The sequence below is a fragment of the Mus musculus genome, chromosome 13 (genome assembly GCF_000001635.26).
Source record: "Mus musculus strain C57BL/6J chromosome 13, GRCm38.p6 C57BL/6J".
Classification (NCBI taxonomy): Eukaryota; Metazoa; Chordata; class Mammalia; order Rodentia; family Muridae; genus Mus; species Mus musculus.
In genome coordinates, this window is record NC_000079.6 from 4,232,098 (window position 1) to 4,248,496 (window position 16,399).

The window sequence follows — 16,399 nt, forward strand, 5'->3', positions numbered from 1 at the left end:
TGGTCCTTGTTTAGTTTAGTACCATGCTACAACTGATGTCTTCAGCACTCCTTTTCCCAAAAATGCAGCTGATGGTAACCAAGTAACCCTAACCTTGACCATTACAATCACTTTCTTCTTTTAAAAACTCCCTGAACTTACTTTTTTGGAGGAATCTGTAGTTCCTCATCTGGATGTTCCTTATGACAGTGCCCTCACCCAGCAAAGAATAGGCAGAGAACTGCCCTGCTCCCTGAAAACTTTCAAGAGCCTCATGTAGAGCAGAGGTTAGCTGACCTACAGTCTCCTCATATCAGGATATAAAGAGCTGTAGGTAACCCCTGAGGCTTAGGTATGAGAGTTGTATTACAAATGTCAGTTGAGACCAGGCTCCACAAATGTGCATGTTGGTTTTTTGTTATTTTTTTTTTCTATGATGGCCTAAATCTGCTTTATAGAGAAGTTTTCTTGATGAGGAGTAGGGACTAAATTTAACTTTGAGAATAAGAGCAAGTATTTAGAAGATAGTTAGGGATAATAGCTTAATAATGTGGTGGTTATAGGTGTTAGAAGGCCCATGATTTCACTAGTCCTAGGTAGCTCGCTAAGTTTTCAACACCAGGACTGCTGAGTTGGTCTTAAGTCCAATTAGACAGCTGTTAGTTACCACCAAAATATGAGTACCACTACTGTACACTTAGGGTTATTGTACCATGGTAGTGGTCATTTTAACTGGGATAATTCTGGACCCTGAGTAGGTTGTATAGCTGCTGGTAGTGGGTAAAATAGGTTACAACAATATTTGGCCATATTCACCCTCACTGGGTCAGTGCTAGTCTTCCAAAATAGGACAGAAAGAACACCAGGTGGAAGTGGTTGACATTACCTGGATAAGCTCAAACCAGCTCAGTAACTTCCTCATATGGGAGTGTGTGCCTATTGATGCTACACTTTTATTTTAGTGAGCATTTCAACTTTGGGGTTAATCTAGATTCTATTCCTCATTTATTACACTGAATTTGGGATAAAATAGTCTTTCAAGAGATATAGACCCCTTTTCTAAAAGTGCCCACACTGAGGGAAATATAGGTAAGAGACAACAGAGAGAGAGAAGACTGTGCCTGTCAGAGTCAAGACCACTGTTGCCCCCCTTGGTCTGCTTTTATTCTGAAGTCTAAACTTCCTTGTTTGCTGAAACTCAAGCTAGACTGCTTGCTCAATTTTTGTGCATAAGAACTTAAAGTGCTGCTGAGCTTGAGACAAGGGGAGACTTGAGATATCCCCATCACCACAAGGTTTCTATCTAGAAAACAACCAGTGATTGTCCCTTAACCGCTTGGAACAGCTGACAGTAATTTATATGTCATAAAGAGAAATTTAATTTAAAAATCATGATTCACTACAGAATTATCTTTTATCTTGGTACCATTATCTGAATGATACCAAGTCACAGGTAAAAGCAGTTCTTTAAATTCCTACCTTCCCTTTGGTATTGGTCAATCATTAAACAGGTAATGTCACTGGGTAACCATTAGACAGGTGTAAGTGCTGTTTAATCATTAATCAGATAACAACACTGCTTAGACATTAGAGGGGGTTGTGCCTTTGGTTATCCATTAGCCAGGAAGCTGATTGACTGTTCCACGAAGGGTGCAGGAGCAGCAGAACTTGCTTAGTCAGAAGAGTGATAAGCAATGAGTTCCAAACAGCAATGTGTGAAACTGAATGATGGCAACTTCATCCCTGCGCTGGGCTTTGGCACCTACAAACCAGAAGAGGTAAGAACAGTGGTGCTGCGGTGAATGGGTCAAAAGAAAATGGACTGAGGGTGGGTGGAGGAGATGAAGCCATCAAGTCACTCACTTGCTATGTGACTCAGTGGGACTCAACTGGTTCTGTTTCTCTAGACTACTGTAAAGGATAGAAGATAGTTTGACTTTGCTCTGTATCAAGGTCTAATTACATCATCACTTACCAATAATTTCAATAACTGGTCTTGGCTTGCTAGAAGAATCAGTTACCAGTCCACAACACCATCAGCTTCCTTGATTCTATGGTAATGGCAGAGGAAAGAAGAGAGGTTCCTCTGTTTAGCTATGTATTTCAGGTATTTTCTCCCTATTAAATAATACAAGACTTAGAAAAATCAGCATGTTGAATGTTTGTATAAATGTCTAAGGACTATCACAGTTCTATGTAGAGAAGCTCTCAGTAAAATTCACAGTAAATGCTGCACTTGAGTTAAGTAAAGCCTCCACTTACAACTCTCAATTGTGGGGACTGAGGGGACACTGCAATGTGATGCTGGTATAAATGGTAATGGTGACATGCTAGCTGGTCTTTGCTACTGTACCTTAGGAGTGGAACACCATTGTCCAGAAGGTTCTCTGAAGTGAGGTGAACAAACAGGGCAATTTGCAAACCTTGAAGAAATTTCATATTTTAAAATCTTCCTTAAAGTCTCACAATTTTAAAATAAGTGAATTATTCCTTTAACTTTGAATGTGTACATTTTTTATCTCTAAGATTTACAAAGATATTTGTGGAGTAACAATGACCAAGCTGCCCTGAATGCAATTTACCTTCTCATAAATATTCAAAGATCAAGAGTGAAGAACTATGGTGAGACATAGTTACTTTATAGGATAACGTGGCATGCAGAAGGGAAAGCAGCAGAGCTAGAGAGCTGGTTCAATGGCTATGAGCATTTATTGCTCTTGCAGGGACCAGGGTTTGATTCCCAGCAGTCCCATGGTGGTTTATAACCATCAATAATTCCAATTCTAGTAATCCAACATGGGACTCCACAGGCACTGTCTGCACATGATGCACAGACCTACATGAGAGCAAAACATTCATACATGAAATTAATCCAAAATATTGTTTAGAAAAAGAAAAAGAAAACAAGTGTCCAGAAGTCTCAGCCTGAGTAGGCCTGCAGCAAGACAACCTGGGCAGGTTTCTGGGCTCAGTGCTGACAATCACCATTTCACTTTTCATTGAGAAAAGAAATTCTTTTTTCTCTTCCTCTCTCACTTTCTCTCCTGTCATCTATTCCTTCCTTCCTTTCTTTTTTATTTGTTTTGAGATAGGGTGGCTTGGAATTTGCTATGTAGAGCAGGCAGACTTTGAACTCACAGAGATGTTTTCCTCTGCTTCTGGAACATTGGTATTAATGGTAGGGTATCATATCCTGCTCTGAAGTTTTTAATATAATTGTGAATCCTCTATTTTTTAACATATGAATGTTCTCAACATTACTCAAATCTGGCAGAGTAGGCAATAATTTTAAATTTAAGTCAGGTTATATCTTCACTAAACAAAGTAACTTTTATTGTAATGGCCAGCAACTCAACATCAATAATCCCTTACAAAATAAGGAACAACCAGCTGTCTATACAGATGATATTTTCATATATTGTTACACTTTGATGCAGAAAATAACTCAGTATTTCCTAGGAGTCTTTGCTAGAGGAAGACACATAATTCAGAAGCAAATTTGAATTCCTTTCTGTTTTGATCCAAGCACCCTTCTCCTGTTGTAGCTGTGACCCCACTACATAAATTATAACAAGACTATTCCTATATACTCAGACCTGTAAACTTTTCCAGAGTACTGGCTGAATGTCAGATCTATTTCAGGTGCTCTGATGCAGCTGATGGACCATTGCTGTGTGGGTATGTAAAGGTCATGAACTTCTGGTGATTGATTACCAGTAAACACCCAGGGAAAATAATTTGACACTTACTACCCCAAATGCTCACCTAACCTGAGATATAGGAAAAGGATGATTCTCCCGAAATAACGCTTGTGTATTTGATCTCCACAATTTCTGTTGTAGGTTCTGTTGTCTTACAGGTGACAAGATTTCAGTGGCAAGATTAAGCACTAAAGCTGTATGAGAATGACCTGGAAATATATAATTCCTTCAACTTCAAGAAATTGACAGTCAGATCCATTTATGCCACTCTCTTCTGTGCCTTTAACTACTTCCCTTTGCTATTTCTCCAGGTTAATGAAAATAAGCCACTGGAGGCTATCCATTTAGCTCTAGAGGCTGGGTTCCGCCATATTGATACTGCTTATGTGTACCAAACTGAAAATCATGTAGGGCAGGCTATTCGAAGCAAGATTGCAGCTGGCCTTGTGAAAAGAGAAGACATATTCCTCACTACAAAGGTATTGTGTGTATGGTGCTTAGGTGTACAGATTAGTTGAAATGTAATATAAGCAAGCAAACACTCACTTGATTGGATCATTAGGTGGTAAAATATACATTCAGGTTGAACTCTTAGTTGCATATAATTCATAGATGATTTCCAGCACGAAAAGACAAAATGATTATGACTTCCTACTGTCTACTAATGCATAGTTCAAAGTTCTTCATTTTTCTAAGCCTCGATTATATTTTATCATGGGCAGTGAGTTCAGGTAAACAATGAAATTGTGGCTTTTATATCTCCTAGATAGCTTTCTAATCTGTTATATTCCAAAAAACTAATTTTTACCTTTAAATATCAAATAGCAGTAAAAAGCAACCTTCATATTAAAGATGGGTTAAAGTGAATGTACTTGTGTCCATCACAGATTAGAATATTCACATGGTGTTCAATGATGTAAGCTTCCAATTCTTCTTTAATTGAAGAAATGTTTGAATAATTAGAATAATAATTAGTTTTTGATCTCTTTACAATATAATCCAGAGGCTGAATATTATTATTAGTTGATGGGAGTTTTATCTTTTGAGAAAATTTCTTTCAGTTTTGAAAGATTGAAAGCATCCTATAATGATGGTCATGTGTATGTCACATTAATGGAAGCCACAAATAAAATAAAGAAAATTTTATTTATTAGTACTTTCTAAATAGTACAAAATGCACCAGTGTTATGTAATATAAAGCCTCAATATGTGAATGATTTACTAATCCAGGATTTTTTCCATTCTTTCATGTAAGTAGCTTTGGTGCACTTTCCATAGGCCAGAGCTGGTTCGCTCTAACTTGGAGAAATCTTTGAAAAACCTGCAGCTGGATTATGCTGACCTCTATCTTATACATTATCCCGTGCAAATGAAGGTAAGCAATTTAAATGACCAGACTTAATCAACTTTGACAAGCATGGGGCTATTATTTTCCACAATGATCAAGATAAGTTTATATTATATGTTCCTGTAAACTCAATTGCTATGCTCTGTATTCTATACAAAGTAATTATACACAAAATAGTAAAATGGGAAGCCCAAGTAATTGCTAGAATTTTAGATTTAAAACTAATCTTGCATTAGTACATATTTGGATTTAATTCAGCTTTTCTTTGTGGCATTGAGGCAGCTCAAGTTTCTGGGTTATTACCTCCTTATAGCATCTTTGAGTTTACTATCATTAAAATTAGTCTCGAATATAACCCTAATTTACCATCCTTAGTGGATATAGTTGCCTTTTGCCCAAATAAACTCAGATAGAAAAAGACAACTGATTGGCCTAGGTCATGACTCAATTTCATTATTGCTGGAGATCAAGTTTGTATGACTACTGAGTTTCTCAGTGATAGAAAAATATCTCAGAAGAAATTTACTGGTCCATCTGGTAGAAAGTTGAGAAGTCCTCTGAGCTGGAAGTGAAGATTATACAAATGCCAGAGAAGAGACTCAGAGGCAAAGGCTAGAAATTGGGAGGGCTGTTCAGTCAGCACTGCAGCAGTCCCAAGTTTAATTCTCTTCGTTTTATATACTTTATAGTACTGTGGGATACAATGTCATAAGCCGACAGATACAATGGCTGGTGTAATTTGGTATCTGTTCTCATCTGGAGGCCTCCCTATTCCTCCATGCTCCTTCCTCCAAGATTAACAGAACATTCAGCCCCTAGCCTTGGATATCAAATGTATGCCCTCTTATCGTTCCATGTGTCAGCAGTCAAGGAAATCTGCAAGTAGACCTTGGCCTGACTTGACTCTGCCTGACAGGAAGAATTTCACAGATGCAGGCAAAATGGCTCCCAACACAGAAGTATCAATAAGACATGACAAAATAATAAATATCAGCTAGGAAGCCAAAGGTAGATCTGTGAGAACACTGCATAATAATAATTAATAATAATAATAATAATAATAATAGATATGTAAAATTACATGATATATACAAGAGACTAGTTCAAGCACCCAAGAATACTGCTTAAAATTTCACATGCAAACTGATCTGTAAATATAAATACATAGCATGATGCTCCACTTAATGAATATTTAGTGCTCCAATTCAAGCTATTCCTATGAGACACTGTATTTACTCAGACCATCATGGAGACTATTTCTATTACAGCCAGGGGAAGATCTGTTTCCAGAAGATGAGCATGGAAAAACATTATTTGACACAGTGGATATATGTGCCACATGGGAGGTGAGCAGTTGGAAGAGGGACAACAGAGGAGGTAAGGGAGGGAGCTCAAGGGTACAGAAGGACATGGGAATGTGCCTCTGGGTGTAGGCATTCTTTATGTTTACAGAATGTGTCATTGGAGTTCCTATGATGTGACAGAGGGAAATGGAGTGAGTATTCAGGACAACAGGAATGACTGGATTCTGCTGTGATACCCACTTTGAACATCACTGCTTCTTAGCAAGGACCCAGGGATACTGCGTGGTTGTCACTTTCTTCCTCTGTTAGCTTCAGTCTTTTGGTTTTGTCATGTTCAGTGTCAGGGATCATTCAGTGTCTCCCTAGGATAAGTTTCTCAATGTTAGTGTGATGATGACCAAATTCAGGGTCTTTCCCACTGTGGCAAGGGCCGTGCTAATGAGCTATATGTGCAGAGTGGACACATCATTTAATAGCTCCATCTTGCATTTATTTATTTCGATATAAATATGACTCTTTGCAACTCCTTCATTCCTAGGCCATGGAGAAGTGTAAGGATGCAGGATTGGTCAAGTCCATTGGTGTGTCCAACTTTAATAGCAGGCAGCTGGAGAAAATTCTGAATAAGCCTGGGCTCAAATACAAGCCTGTTTGCAACCAGGTGAGAACACTCATGTGCCTCTTTACCTCACATCCACTTCCTTATTTCTGTTTGATGCCTCCAGTCTGGTTGCCCCTTCTTTAATTCATCTTATTTTCATGGAAAGAAGATTATAAAATAAGTGACACTGTATCAAAACATTCTTAGAGATTCTAAAATAAAATAGTGGATTATTAAAATATGGAGATTTAAAGTATTCCTGGAAGCAGATGTCAGTAGGAGCATTTAAGGATCAAAGTAGACTTATCCTTGAGCTGGAAAATATATCTCAATATATATATATATATATTGTATTTTTCATTACTTTTTTGTGGGAGCCACATGAATACCAAGCTTCATATCCATTACATATCTGCAGGGGGCCTAGTTCCAGGCCTTGTATGCTCTTTGGTTGATGGTTCAGTCTCTGGTAGGCACCAAGAGTCCAGGTTAGGTGCCATTTTTGGTCATTCTGTAGAGTCCCTATCCCTTCAGTGTCCCTCAGTACTTCATTCAACTCTTTGACAAGACTTACAAGATCTGTCTAATGTTTGGCTGAGGTTTTCTGCATCTGTTTTGGTTAGCTGCTTGGTGATCTCATTATGTAACATCTTAACTCTTCGGGGAAGTAGTATGAGGAACATAGGAAACACTGAACACTGTTTTTAAAACTGCCTCCAATGTAAAACCAAAATACAAAATTGAAACCAATGAATAGTAGAATGTCATGGAGAATGTTCCTATAACACTTGTTTGAATTCTTAATTGATAATCTTAAATGGTCTGAGAAACAAAAGTGTCTTTGTCTGTCACCAACTGTAGCAAAGTTATATGCATGTTTCTTTTTATCCATGGTGAAGTAGCTTCTTCATCCAGACAAGAATCAATTGTTCTTATACATAGAAGTGCTTTACATAAAGTATCAGTCTAATGTTAACAGATGGATTATGGTTGCTTTTAAGCCCAGGACCAGCAGGGTTTAGTGCAGAATTCTATCAGACATTCAAAGAAGACCTAATGCCAATACTCTTCAAACTATTCCACAAAATAGAAACAGAAGGAACACTACCCAATTCATCCTATGAAGCCACAATTACACTTATTCCTAAACCTCACAAGGACCCAAAAAAGGAAAAGAATTTCAGACCAATTTCCCTTATGAATATCAATGCAAAAATACTCAATAAAATTCTTGCTAACCAAATCCAAGAATACATCAAAACAATCATTCATCATGATCAAGTAGGCTTCATTCCAGGGATGCAGGGATTGCTCAATATAGGGAAATCCATCAACATATTCCACTATATAAACAAACTCAAAGAAAAACAAACACATGATCATCTCACTAGATGCTGAGAAAGCATTTGACAAAATTCAACATCCCTTCGTGGTAAAAGTCTTAGAAAGATCAGGAATTCAAGGTCCATACCTAAACATAATAAAAGCAATATGGAGCAAGCCAGTAGCCAATATCAAACTAAATGGAGAGAAATTTGAAGCAGTCCAACTAAAATCAGGGACTAGACAAGGCTGCCCACTCTCTCCCTACCTATTAAATGTAGTACTCAAAGTCCTAGCCAGAGCAATTAGACAACAAAAGGAGGTCAAATGGATACAAATTAGAAAGGAAGAAGTCAAAATATCACTATTTGAAGATGGTATGATAGTATACTTAAATGAGCCCAAAAATTCCACCAGAGAACTTGTAAACCTGCTAAACAACTTCAGCAAAGTGGCTGGACATAAAATTAACTAAAAAAAAATCAGTAGCCTTCTACTCAAAGGTACAGAGACAAAGAGAAAGATCAATGGAATAGAACTGAAGACCCAGAAATAAACCCAAACACCTGTGTTCACTTGATATTTGACAAACCATACAGTGGAAAAAAGACAGCATTTTTAACAAATGGTGCTGGTTCAACTGGTGGTAAGCATGTAGAAAAATGCAAATCGACCAATTCTTATCTCCTTGTTCAAAGCTCAAGTCCTAGTGATTCAAGGACCTCCACATAAAACCAGATGGACTGAAACTTATAGAGGAGAAAGTGGGGAAAGCCTCAAACACATGGGTACAGGGGAAATTTTCCTAAACAGAACACCAATGGTTTATGCTCTAAGTTCAAGAATAGACAAATGAGATCTCATAAAATTGCAAGGCTTCTGTAAGGCAAAGGACCCTATTAATAGGACAAAATGGCAACCAACAGATTGGGAAAAGATCATTTCCAATCCTACATTCTATAGAGGGCTAGTATCCAAAGGGCTTGAGATCCAACAAAGAACTCAAGAAGTTAGACTCCAGAGAACCAAATAACCCTATTTTAAATGGGGTACAGGGCTAAATAAAGAATTTTCAACTGAGGAATATCGAATAGCCAAGAAGCATGTAAAGAAATGTTCAACATCCTTAGTCATCATGAAAATGCAAATCAAAACAACCCTGAAATTCCACCTCACACCATTCAGAATGGCTAAGATCAAAAACTTAGGTGACAGCAGAAGCTGATGAGGATGTGGAGAAAGAGGAACACTCCTCAATTGCTAGTGGGATTGCAAACTAGTTCAACCACTCCAGAAATCAGTCTGGTGGTTCCTCAGAAAATTTTCATTACTTTTTAATTAAGTAAAATGAGAATAAATTTATTTTTGTAATATATATTGAATATACATTTTATATTTATTATGTATGTTATTTTAATTATAGTTATAATAATATAAAATATTTAATTCTAATAAAAATAAGACATATACTATATAAGATATGTAATGATATAGTAAATAAAAATTAAATGTAAAACATAGGAATATAAGTATTTTCCTTAATTTTTAAAGTAACATTTGTGTGAATGTGCTCATGATTGTATGTGTGTTTGTGTGTGTGTGTGTGTGTGTGTGTGTGTGTATACACATATGTTATGGTGCATATGTGGAAAACAGAAGATAATATGTGTGTCTCATGGAGCAAACTCAGTTCTAGCTTGGCAGCAAAAATCTTAAGCCACTGCACAATGTCCCTAACGCTATTATTGCAATATTCTTATGAACTTGTTCAAAGCAGGTTCTTTGATTTTTCTCACCTTCAGAGAGCTTAGAAAGATCCCCCAAGAATGAAGATGTTCTCAGACATTGTTAGATTTGTGTTTAGAGACGTTGCAATAGTTCTCTTACATAATCTGAATCTCCCTATATTTAAATTTCTCAATTTCTGGAAACATCTTCAAGCCAACACTATGCTTTCTGTTTGTAATTTGCAAAACAGAATTAAACTCCAAGGTGTGGCTCATAGAACTGGATTATCACAGGAAAATTATTTTATATTAGTAATATAGACAAGAAATTAAGTTTTAAAGACACAGATTACATTATATTGATAATCTAAATATGTTACATTTTTTTTCAGGTACTTGCCTTTAATGTTTCTCTGTTACATTAACATTAGCATCTCATGTAATCATATATCTTTGTTTGCCCATCTACAGGTGGAATGCCATCTCTACTTGAACCAGAGGAAGCTGTTGAACTACTGCAAGTCAAAGGACATTGTTCTAGTTGCCTACTGTGCTCTTGGATCTCAACGACCTAAGCGATGGTAAGCAAGGCAATGGGGAGTTTACTTCAAACACCAGTGCTGCTGAGGTCTTTCTGGTACTATCAACTCAGTTTCCAGAAGCTCAGCTTGAACTGGCTTAGAGAGAGGGCTGAATTTGCATTTTTAGGAGACTTCAATGATGGAAATGTTGCTGGTCCAAGGACTCCTTTGAAGACCCCTAGTTTTGAGTGGGTACCCTATGAGTTCAGAAGCCTCCTAAAGATTCTCAACCTTTGAAGCTAAAGATTTCTGCCTTTTCTTCTAGGGTAGACCCAAGCTCTCCAGTTCTCTTGAATGATCCAATTCTTTGTGACATGGCAAAAAAGCACAAGCGAAGTCCAGCTCAGATTGCCCTTCGCTATCATCTCCAACGTGGAATTGTGGTTCTTGCCCAGAGTTACAAAGAGAATGAGATAAAAGAGAACATACAGGTGACCAGAGAGGCTGCAGACATTGGCCTCCTACATGCTATCTCACTATCTTTCCTCTATTTTCTTCTCTGAAATCTCTCAGGGCATTTTTCTTTTCTGAGTCAATCTCTTAGCATTGCTTACACATATGAGACTTCATTTGCATTCAGAAGTGCTCTGTACTAAACACAAATGTCAAGTTAACTTGATAGAATTAGTTTTAGGGAGAGCACAGAGATTTAGGATTCAGCGTGAAGTCAGCCATGCACTTGTGAACAGCTCCTCTGCAAGGGATCTCTTTATTGCTTGCTGAAATGAGAGTGTAAGTTTGGATAGATATTTTGATATGACAATCTTTGATGCTTTATTTTGTACTTGGCCTGCATAGTCACATATTTTGCTTAATTTTGTTTATTCATTTTTAAGTTTATGTGTATAAATCTTTTGGCTGAATATATGTACATGTACCGTACACATTCCTGGTGCCCACAGAGGCCAGAAAATGGTATCATATACCCCAGAACTGGAGGTGTGGATGGTCGTGAGCAACCCTGTGGGTACTAGGGATCAAATTTGCCCAAAAAGAGCAGTTAGTGCTCTAAATTACCAAGCCATCTCTCCAGGCCTGTGCTCACACATTTTAATATGATTATATTTCTTTCTAGCTTCCCTAGCTAAGTGCATATTATTTTCTTGAAGACTTACCTATGCAGATGATCTTTTATTTTCAACTACAAGAACTATGTTGTACTATTACCTAAAGTAGTTGCAAAGTGAACAAGTTCCAACATAGAGCTTTAATATAAAGAGTCTTATTTAGTTCATTTGTCCATGATCTTAAATTCTTTTTTAGTTTGGCCTGAATACAGAGGCATATCTCTAGCTGGGATTCACTCAGATATGTTCATAAAACTGTTGTATATGTTTGCAAGATGATGAGGTCCATCTACCTCAGGATTCAGTTTGTCTCTGATGTTCTTTAACTTCAAATAATTTTCATTCAGTGGCCAAATGGCATAAGCTTCACCTCTCCACGTGTTCTCCTTCAAGTCACTGAGTAGATATTTGCAAAGATTTTAAACTTAGGCCAATAATTATTATTATATCATTTTCTCCTGCTAATTTGTAGAGGTTAATGTAAGCTATAAAGCATTAAGAGCTGGGAGATAGCTCAGTGCTAAAACTCTTGCCTAGCAACCATGGGACTGATTCTCCAGAACTCTTATAAGATTCCAAGTGGATGTGGTGCTCTCCTCTATCTCCAGCCTTGTCGGCAGACAGGGGATCCCCAGAATAATCCGGCAGGTGAAAATAGCCATATTGGTGAGCTCTGATCTGATGGAGAGACCCTCCCCTAGGAAATGAGGTACAATTGCTAAGAGGATGAAGCCTGATAAAAACCTCAGGTTTGCACACACACACACACACACACACACACACACACACACACACCCATGCAAACAAGAATAAACATATACATTCATACATATATTTATTCATTCACTCAATATATATATTCATGAGCTAAAGCTCTTCTTTTTATTGTGATTATTCCTTTACTTTGTGGTTAAATATGTTCTTTCTTCATTAAGAATAGAATGCTATATGCCTTTTTTGTTTACAGATGTGTTACAAACTCTTCTTTAATGGAAGTACAATTAATGAAGTCATGTAAAGTAAAAATTCAAAAAACACTTAAGTAATTTTCTAAATGTCTATGTGGTGTTGCCTGCAAGAATACTTATATCCATGGATTTTCTCTGTCTTATTTATGCTCACCCTTTCTCAAATTATGTTGGAATATCAGTCTTGCTGAACAAAGTGACAATCATTTTGATCTACCTTCTTGTATTTAAAAATAGGACAAATTACTTCAACAGTATGGATGTTTAAACAAGACCTGGATAAGAGAACAGTACCAAAAGTCACTCCTACATGATGGGCAGAGCTCTCATGAAGGGGCATCCTTAGACAGAGAGCTGGAGGCAATTAACGTTTTCTAAGAGTCTAAGAGCAAAAGAATGTCTTGCTTAGGATAAGCTCCTTAATTGCTCATTCAGTACCAACTAGTTAGACACTGAATCACATATATACAAGCAACACTAAGTGTTGTGGCTGGCCAGCGGCTCACATGTCTGGGTTCTAACCTGGGAGGCATTCTGGAATCTGGAAGAGAAGAGGGAGCTAGGCGGCGCGAGAGAGAGGGAACCAAGACAACCGTCTGATCAAGGTTCAATTTTACTATTCCGGACACTGGGTTATGAAGCAGGGGAAGGGGCCCACTCCCGCCAAGTCATCCTGGGAGTCCAGTTGCAGGTGACCACGTGTTTGGCTCTGGAACAGCAGGGCGGCAGGCAGCAGCAGTGGGAGTGGCAGACAGCAGCAGTGGGAGTGGCAGAACAATAGAGCGGCAGGCTCCACCGCATGCTCTCTTCCCGCTAACAGTGAAACCTGAGCAGCCAGGTTTCAGGCTGAGGGGGGGAGGTTACAACTAAGTAGATTCAGCAGGCTGTGTTTGTGAGTGTGTGTGTATTGGTGTGTAGATGTGTAGTGATAATTGAACAAAAGAGAACATGAATATGAGAGAGAGTAACAGGGAGACATATGAGACTTCTAGAGAGGACGAGAAAGGGGGTGGCAAAATGACATAATTATATTTTAAATTAAGAATAAAAATATGATTCTCTGAGCAGATAATTCAAGCGTATGTATATATGATTTCCATAATTTACTATTGTTTACCTTGATTATATCTTTCAGTGTTTAGATAGATCTTTCATTCCTTAGGTATGCACTAAATTTGTCCATCAGTTGAGAAATCCTGAAGTTTTGAATTAGTGAGAAATTTAATATGTAACTATTGTGGGAGATTTCAATTTTAGGTGGCTTTTTAAATATATTTTAAATAACTTTCTTACTGTTTTTCTATTAGGGAATTTGTGGGTATTGTTAAGTTTATTGATAGAAAAGTGGCTCTATTTATTATCTCTTAATAATTTATTCTCAGTTCTTTTGATGTTTTTTAAATCTAAAGAAAAGTTGACTCACTGATTTTTACTAGATGGATCAGTTGTTAGACTGTTGACATTTTAAGCTCTTTCCTCTCCCTTCTTCCCTCCTTTCTTCCCTCTTTTTCTCTCTCTCTACCTTCATCCTTCTCCCTTCCCCCTTCCATTTTCCTTCCCTCTCTTCCTACCTTCCTCTGTTCCATTTATATATCCCTATTTTTAGAGAAAAAAATTAATAAAATTTATTTTATTTTTATGGAAAATATCCTCTACAAGTCAAATCCTTTGTTCTTTGGAATTGATAAAATTAATACCTTCCTAATTCTTGGATTAAATTGTGTTGTAAAGAAAATTGTTAATATTTTGACAGTTCATTATGTGGGATATAGAAAGCTACTTATATTCACATACATATTTTAATTATATGGTTTGGAAATTTATTTTGGCTTGCTTGGAAACAATCTCTATGGTCTTTGAATAAAATCAAACTTGTATCTGCTGCAGGTCATTTTATCTATATTGTTCTGCCTCAACATATGTGAAAAATTATTTCCTTGAACTTTTATCTGACATCCATTGACCACTTGAGTATCTTTCTTTATATCGTTCATATTTTTGACCTTTTGTATATTAAAAATTGCCTTTCAGAATAAAACGTGATTCACTTGGCTTTTAAGATTTGCAAGTGTGCAGTGTCCTAAAGTGTTTCTAATTTTTCAATAGGTATTTGAATTTGAGCTGCCTTCAGAGGATATGAAAATCCTAGATAGCCTGGACAGAAATTTAAGATATGCACCTGCTCCATTGTAAGTCACTCTGAAAAATAGGCCACAATTTATTTTAATTTATGTCTTTTCCTTTTCAGTGAATGCTAGTTCGGAAACAAAAAACTTCCTTAGTTTCTTGAAAGCTGCCATTAGTACAGTTATTTTAACAATTGCTTTTCCCATTTCTGAATTACAAATATGTTAATACTGAAGATAAAATTTATGAAGAAAGAGATATAAAACCTAGGGGAAAATATTTAGTTGGAAAAAAAAAACTCCCTCATTGATTAAGTTGATAGTCATTAAATGTTTTTCTTTGCGGGTTTAGGCACATCTTCTCCCACTGAGGCCATGGTTATATAATCTGATAGTTTATACGTATTTCAAATAAATTCAAACATGGGATATGTAATCACTTTTTACTCGTGGAGATATTAATTCAAAACAGAAATGAGTATAATAATGTTTAAAAGTGGTAAATAGTTTGCAAAGATGAGTATATCCAGTATCATTGCTAAAAGAGTTTTTTAATTAATAAAACAAAATATGATGAGATACAACGCAAGTCAGAGAGTGGCAAGTCAGAGAGCGGCAAGCACTCAGGAATTCTGGCCACCTATTAAATAGTTTAGTAAGTAATTATTTTTGTCAATTTATGTTTTGTAATGGTGATAAAGCATAAAGATCTGCAAATTATATGATAGCCTTGCTCTTTTGACATAGATATCTATCTTATCAATGGCATTCTTTATCTGAATGTAACAGAATGTGTTGTATTTAATAGGTAGTGTATAAAAACAAATGAGTTAGTTAAATGAAAAGAGATTAGTACCTAAAAGCTGCATTATCCACATATCTTGTAATAATGTTCAGACTCACACTGCACAGGATATTCCCTTTATGTTTTTCCTGACTGACTGAAATGTGACCCAATCTTGCCTTTTGTGCTTTGACAGACTGACTGAAGAAGCCAAACGAAAGGAGCATTTTGTGAATGTCTAGCTCTCTAGATCATTCTGATCTTGGCAAGGAAAATAATATGAAAAATTCAGTTATAATATTCTTAAAAGATTTCCTTCATAGTCGTTTATGAAAATAAAAATAGCATATTCCACAATTGAGCTAGAAAATGAAGTGGTCAAGTCTAATGATAACATCATAGATTTCTGCTTTTGTTACCATAGAAATAAATCCAAGAATTAATGTTTTACATTTTTCTTTTCTTTTTTAGTGGAGAGGGTCACCCAGAATATCCCTTTTCTGATGAATTTTAGTGTAGAGACCTGTGTCATGACTTCTACGCACAGCTCAAAGTGTCTTTATAAGGATTGTGGTGTGTGTGACATATCAGATGATGCAGATTCAGCATGTGTCACTTCTGCTCAGTCTGAGCCGCCTGACAACCCTCCTTCAGCCAGAGCTGTGTCCACCAGTCCGGAACATAAGTCACTACATTTTCATCATTCTTTGACATTGTTGTAATACTTGTTATAAAGATCTTTCTTTGGTCAGGATTGTCGGTTGTTTGTTTCCTTTTCAATGATTGAGACCAAAAAGTAACTTCTGTGGAACTCTGGGGATAGAGTTTAGGAAATGGTAACCTAAGGGGAATTAGTGGGGGGAGACTCTTGGCTCTAGGGAGGTTGCAGT

At 36.8% G+C, this 16,399-nt stretch overlaps 1 protein-coding gene across 3 annotated transcripts; it reads left to right on the plus strand.

Moving 5' to 3' along the window:
* Positions 1-1,405: 1,405 nt before the first annotated feature.
* Akr1c19 (aldo-keto reductase family 1, member C19) lies at positions 1,406-16,264 on the plus strand. 3 transcript variants are annotated; one of them, XR_873094.2, is made up of 9 exons: positions 1,406-1,757; positions 3,992-4,159; positions 4,939-5,055; positions 6,297-6,374; positions 6,871-6,993; positions 10,455-10,564; positions 10,830-13,290; positions 14,706-14,788; positions 15,981-16,264. XR_873094.2 is itself a non-coding variant. In NM_001013785.3 (9 exons), exons 1-9 carry the CDS (start codon positions 1,674-1,676, stop codon positions 16,021-16,023), a joined length of 972 nt encoding a protein of 323 aa, NP_001013807.2. In that variant the 5' UTR covers positions 1,643-1,673; the 3' UTR covers positions 16,024-16,262. The 3 variants fall into 3 exon arrangements, 1 of the variants encoding a protein (NP_001013807.2); XR_003950459.1 differs by having other exon boundaries at positions 10,830-13,204; NM_001013785.3 differs by having other exon boundaries at positions 1,643-1,757; positions 10,830-10,995; positions 15,981-16,262.
* Positions 16,265-16,399: the final 135 nt, after the last annotated feature.

Bases quoted from the DNA above. Each gene is read 5' to 3' on its own strand.
- Akr1c19 (NM_001013785.3), top strand. From the start codon at position 1,674: ATGAGTTCCAAACAGCAATGTGTGAAACTGAATGATGGCAACTTCATC. The intron at 6,994-10,454 runs GTGAGAACACTC...GCCCATCTACAG, and splicing joins ACAAGCCTGTTTGCAACCAG to GTGGAATGCCATCTCTACTT. The intron at 10,996-14,705 runs GTGACCAGAGAG...ATTTTTCAATAG, and splicing joins AGATAAAAGAGAACATACAG to GTATTTGAATTTGAGCTGCC.